The 6,283-nt window shown below is 59.9% G+C and overlaps 1 protein-coding gene across 1 annotated transcript in view; it reads left to right on the forward strand.

Annotated features, from left to right (window-relative positions):
* LOC112117299 (microtubule-associated serine/threonine-protein kinase 1-like) overlaps positions 1–5,414 on the forward strand; it is a gene marked incomplete at both ends in the record, with an annotated part of 10,631 nt that extends 5,217 nt beyond the window's left edge. The window contains 5 exons of the mRNA XM_026663111.1: positions 234–335; positions 2,115–2,247; positions 3,083–3,150; positions 4,526–4,611; positions 5,206–5,414. Coding sequence (XP_026518896.1) covers positions 234–335; positions 2,115–2,247; positions 3,083–3,150; positions 4,526–4,611; positions 5,206–5,414 — 598 coding nt within the window. The remainder of the gene's footprint in view (positions 1–233; positions 336–2,114; positions 2,248–3,082; positions 3,151–4,525; positions 4,612–5,205) is intronic.
* Positions 5,415–6,283: the final 869 nt, after the last annotated feature.

Genomic DNA, 6,283 nt, shown 5'->3' on the forward strand with positions numbered 1-6,283 from the left:
GGAGCGGGCTGGGGGGTGATGGGGCAGTGGGGCTGTGACGGGAGCGGAGTGGGGCAACAGGGGTAGGACGGGGGGTCAGAGGGATGCGATGGGAGCAGGAGGGTGCTGGGGGACATGATGAGGGCCCTGGGGATGATGCGAGTGGCGTGGGGCAGGAGGGCAGGCTCTCTGGGGCAGGCCCAGGACATAGGGCCGGCATGGGCTGCCTCTCATCTCCCCACCACCACCCCCAGGCCTACGAGCGCTCGGAGAGCCTGGAAGTCGCCTTCGTGACCCAGCTGGTGAAGAAGCTGCTGATCATCATCTCCCGCCCGGCGCGGCTCCTGGAGTGCCTGGTGAGGGCGGGCGGGAGCACGGGGCGGGCAGCTGCCCCCCACTCTGCTGCGCCCCACGCTAGGGGCTGGGGCTCTCCTCTGGGACACCCAGATCCCAGCCCTGCTGCCCGTCAGAGCGACGTGCTGCTAGCATCCCTGCTCTAACCCTAAACCCTATGCCAAGCCCCAGCTCTAACCACTAGCCCCCGCTCCCCTCCCAGAGCCGGGAGAAAACCCAGGAGTTCTGGCTCCCAGCCCCCTGCTCTGCCCACTAACCCCTGCTCCCCTCCCAGAGCTGGGATAGAACCCAGGAGTCCTGGCTTCCAGCCCCCTGCTCTAAACACCTAGACCCCCAGCTCGTCCCCCAGAGCCAGGGGGAGAACCCAGGAATCCTGGTTCCTAGCCCCACTCCTGCTCTACCCACCTCTCTGACTCCATTCTGTGCCTGTCCCCATCCCCCCTGTGCCAGCCCCCCAGCTCCCCCACTCACACCCCCAGCCTGCCCCTACCTCTCTATGTTCCCCCCATAGCCATCCCCAAACCTGGCAGCTTGGATCACCCATGCCAGCCAATCGGATGGCACCCAGCCAGTCGCCCTGACAACAGCTGTGCTGGCCAGTGATTGGGCTGCTGCCTTGGCCCAATGGCGAGCAAGCTGGCAGCAGGGGGCGGTGTGGCATTGGCCAAGGCAGGTTGCTGATGCGGCCTGTTGCTGTGGCAACAGCCATCGCTGCCCAGTTGCTAGAGGGCCGTCATGGCAACAGAGACAGGCAGAGGCATCCTCCAGCTGGGATGTAGGTAGCCCCCTCTGCCCTGCACCCCGAGAGCCTCAGCCGTCTAACTAGCCAATCAGTGTGTGACCCCCGCTTCGCCCAGGGACGTGGGGCGGGGAGACCCAGGGGGAGGGTCTGGCAGCTTCTGAGACGGAGACAAAGGACACAGCTCTGTGTGTGTGTGTGTGTGTGTGTGTGTGTGTGAGTGAGAGAGAGAAAGAGTCCCCTTACAAGCACCCAAAATACATCCACGAACAAAGACACCTGAAACACAACCCCCCCCCCCAACATCCAACACACACAAGAAGAGCTCTGTGTAGCTCGAAAGCTTGTCTCTTTCACCAGGAGAAGTTGGTCCAATAAAGGATATTTCCTCACCCACTTTGTCATGGTACACACCCCAACACACACACACACCTGAAACACAAATACACCCCCACACACTTGACACCCACTCCCACACACCTGAAACAGACACACACACCAACACACGTCCAAATCCCTGAAACACAAATACACCCTCCCACACACACCTGAAACAGACACACACAAATACCTGAAACGGACATAGAGACACACCAACACACACACACTCTCAACACAGATGTGCACAAATACCTGCAAGGCCTGATCTGACACACACCCCACACCTCTGAAACACACAAAGGCACAAACACCTGATACACACACGCATAGAAATGCCTGATGCACACTCACTTACACACACGCCCCTGATACGCCCATACAGACTGATGCAAACAAGGGCACCACACCCGCTGTGCCCCCTGCTGGCAGTCCCTGGTATGCCAGCAGGAACCAGTGCCCCGCTCCCACCCTGCTCACTGACCTAGTAACCGCCCGCCCTGCGTGCAGATCTGTAGTTGGGGCACCCCCCCCCAGTGCCTGCTCTCGGACACAAGAGGAGCCCTGGGGTGTCTCCCCAGCCCGCAGGGTCTCTATATGGGGGTGTCCCTCCCCCGCCTGCCCGTTAGTGATGGGGCTGGGTGGCCGTGCCGGCGTCTTGCAGGAGTTTAACCCCGAGGAGTTTTACCACCTGCTGGAGGCGGCTGAGGATCACGCCAAGGAGGGACACCTGATGAAGACGGACATTCCCCGCTACATCATCAGCCAGCTGGGCCTCACCCGCGACCCCTTCACAGGTAACCCCGGCAGGGGAGAGGGGCACGGGGATCGGTGCCCTCTGTGGCCAGGCCTGTGCTGGCGAGCATGGGTGGCTGTGACTGCATGCGTGTTGGCATTGCACAACTGTGTGTGATGGCATGTGGGTGTTTGCGTGCATCTTAGCATGCACGTGTGCGTAATTGCAGGTGAGTGTGTGACTGTGTGTGTTAGCATTCATGTGTGTGTTATTGCATGTGTGTGTGTGTTGTTGCACATTGGGGTGTGACTGCACGTGTAAGATTGCACATGGCTGCGTGGCTGCATGTGTGTTAGCAGGCACATGTGTGTGTAATTGCACATTGGTGTGTGATTGTGTGTTATCATTTGTGTGTTAGCATACACATGTGTGTGTGTGTGTGATTGCATGTGGGTGTGTGACTCTGTGCATTAGCAGGCATGTGTCTGTGCTTGCATTTCTATGACTACATGTGTGTTAGCATTCACATGGGTGTCTGAAGACATGCATGTATTTGCAACTCTGTGCATATGTCTATATGCGTATGTGTGACTGCATATGTGTATGTATGACTGCATGTGTGTTTGCAGCCGTGTGTGTGTGCCTGTATGACTGCATGCGTGTATCTGTGTGTGGGCCTACACGTGACTACATTCATGTTAGCATGCACACGTGTGTACGCGCCTGCCTTATCTGGGACCGCCTTGTCTATCCCTGTGCGTGTGTCCGTGTGTGTGTGTGTGCGTCCGTGTGTGTGTGTGTGCGTCCGTGTGTGTGTGTGTGGCTGCCCGCGTTGCCCTTCCTTCGTTACCTGGGGGCTCCCGTGACCCCTCTCCTCAGTCCATGTTTCCCCCCAGACATGGTGCATCTGGAGGAACACGACAGCGGTGGATCCAACACGCCCGAGACAGACGAGTTCATGGAGGTAAGTCCCCGCCCCCAGGTGTGCAGACAGCACGCGGCCATCAGGGCTCCGAGCCATGCGGGGGAGGGCTGGGGCTGGTGCCCCACAGCTCTGGATCTATACTGATGGGGCCATAATAATGTGGGGGACTCGCCATCCCACTGCCCCCTAGTGGAGGGGATTGGAACAGCCCTTGTGTGTGTCAGAACCGCCCCCGTGCCCTGGCCCGAGGTGCTGTAATGGGCACCATCCCGCTGGGTCCCACTGGGTGGCAGTATGGCACAGGGCATTTGCCCACCCAGAGATACGAACGCACAACAGAGGCAACACAACCGCACTCCCACACAGCCACACAACGCCCAGACACCCGCACGCTCCCGTACAGGTTTACAGAGAAACACACACAGATTGGTGTGCAACACAATCACACACACCTAGAGGGACACAACCCCAGAAACAACACACACAACTCACCCAAGAGGCACCCACACACCTCCCTGTCACACCCCCTCCGAGAACCAACCCTCAAAACAACACAGTCCACCCCAGACACACACAGTCCAGCATGCAGCACAGTCACACAAGCCTAGAGGGACACAACCCCAGAATCAACCCACACAACCTGTGAGACACACACACTCACCACCATCACACAGCTCCAGAGAAACGACCCCCAAAACAACACCCCTGCTGAGACACACAACTCCAGAAACACTCCCCATGGACACACATACCACAGCCCCAGAAACAAACAACATGCAAACGCTGCCGACGGTCACACATCCCAGAAGGACACAGCCTGAGAAACAACATCCTCCCATGCAGAGACACACACTTTCCGCAGACACACACAACCCCAGGAACAATACAACACACCCCAGACACACACAAACACACTCACGCTCCCTGCGGAGCCACCTCCCTCACAGACACACAACATCTGAAACACTACACTCCCCACAGAGCCATCCCCCACCCCACAATCACACACCCCTACAGGGACACAACTTGGAAATAACACACACACACAGATACACAACCCCAGAAGCAACACACACACACACTGGACACAGACACGCACACACAGATACACAGACCCAGAAACAACACACCCCATAGACCCACTCCACCAGGGACTCCCAGCCCCACAGCTACACGCACAAAAGCAACTCCTAGCCCCCTGCGCCCGGGCGCTGGGCCGAGGCTGCCCCACCTGGCTTTAGCCCAGCATGGGAACACCAGGCACCCGGTGCTCTAGGAGGAAGTGGGGTCTAGTGATTAGAGCAGGGGGCTGGGAGCTGGTGGGGCCCGAGGGCTGACATGGGGGCTGGATCTGGGGGGTGGGGGCTCCCTCTTTCCCACCCCTACCCTCAGTGATGCGTGTGATTTATTCCAGGGTCGGGGAGCTGCCCTGAAACACAAGAAACCGCCCGGAGAAGGGGACTTTGAAACCATCAAACTTATTAGCAATGGAGCCTATGGGTGAGAGAGTGTTGGGGGAGGGGTTGAACCCTGACCCGGGGCCGTGGTCTGCACCCCTTGGGGGTCAGGGGGAGGCAGGAGAGATTTGGCTCCTCCCCTCACAGCCCCACTGCTCTGTGGAAGGGATCAGCACCCCCAAACCCGCCCCCAGGCTCACAGAGAATTTGAGGGGGGAAGGGAGAACCCTGGACTCCTGGGTTCTGTCCCAGCTCCGAGGCAGCAGTGAGGTTGAGCGGTTAGAGTGGGGGAGGACTGGGTATCAGTCCGGGTTCTCGCGCCAGCCCTGGGAGGGGAGCGGTTAGAGTTGCGGGGTTGGCTCCAGGACTCCTGGGTTCTCACGCTAGCTCTGGGAGCGGAGCAGTTAGAGTTGGGGATTGGGGGGTTGGCTCCAGGACTCCTGGGTTCTCGCGCCAGCCGTGGGAGGGGAGCGGTTAGAGTTGCGGGGTTGGCTCCAGGACTCCTGGGTTCTCACGCTAGCTCTGGGAGCGGAGCAGTTAGAGTTGGGGATTGGGGGGTTGGCTCCAGGACTCCTGGGTCCTCACCTGGCCCCAGTGGCTGGGCTGGGGCCAGAGCCGAGCCTGTGCTGGGTTTCAGGGCCGTGTACTTGGTGCGGCACAAGGAGACCCGGCAGCGCTTTGCCATGAAGAGGATCAACAAGCAGAACCTGATCCTGCGGAACCAGATCCAGCAGGCGTTCGTGGAGCGGGACATCCTCACCTTCGCCGAGAACCCCTTCGTCGTCAGCATGTTCTGCTCCTTCGAGACCAAGCGCCACCTCTGCATGGTCATGGAGTATGTGGAAGGTACGGCGGGCATGCCTGGGGCTGGGGAGGGCAGGGGGGCACACCTGGGGCTGGAGGGAATGGGGGGCATGCCTGGGGCTGGAGGAGCCACCTCCGGAGCTAAGGGGTCAGGAGGGCATGCCTGGGGTGGGAGGGGGGCACTTCTGGAGCTGGGGGGGGCAGGGCGGGCACGCCCAGGGGTGGGGGGCCACAGCCCGGCCCACCTTGGGAGGGGACACCAACAGCAGCCCTGAAACTGGCTCCGCTGCCCATGCAGCACTGTCGCACTATGGTGCGGCTGGCTAGCGTGTGTCATGTCACAACGTGGTGGCGTTGTGTTGTGATGTGGTGGGGCTGCCTAGCAGTGTGTTGTATCACAACATGGTGTTGTCGCGACGTGGCGGAGCAGTGTGTTGTATCACAACATGGTGTTGTCGCGACGTGGCGGAGCAGTGTGTTGTGTCACAACATGGTGGCGTTGTGTTGTGATGTGGTGGGGCTGCCTAGCAGTGTGTTGTGATGTGATGGTGTAGCGTGTTGTGTCACAACATGGTGGTGTCGCGACATGGTGGAGCTGCCTAGCAGTGTCGTGTCACCACACAGTGGCGTTGTGTCGTGACGTGCCCCCGCTGCACAGCGATGTGACACCTCCCAGCATGGTGGTGTCATCCTGTGACCTGCCCTCTCTGCGCAGTGGTGTGGCCATGCCATGGTGGCGGTGTGTCATGCCAGGCTGGCTCTGCAGGGTGGCACGGCGTGAGGTGCTGACTGCGCAGCGGGGCGATGCCATGTCATGGCGGCACTGTGCTGTGCTGACACGGAATTGACAGGTGGGGATGGTGGGTCATGCGTGGGGGATGGGTGTTGGGACGGGTTGACATTGGGTCATG

This window comes from Terrapene carolina, unplaced genomic scaffold (assembly GCF_002925995.2).
Source record: "Terrapene carolina triunguis isolate 2854851 unplaced genomic scaffold, T_m_triunguis-2.0 Scaffold32487, whole genome shotgun sequence".
NCBI classification, from domain to species: Eukaryota; Metazoa; Chordata; order Testudines; family Emydidae; genus Terrapene; species Terrapene triunguis.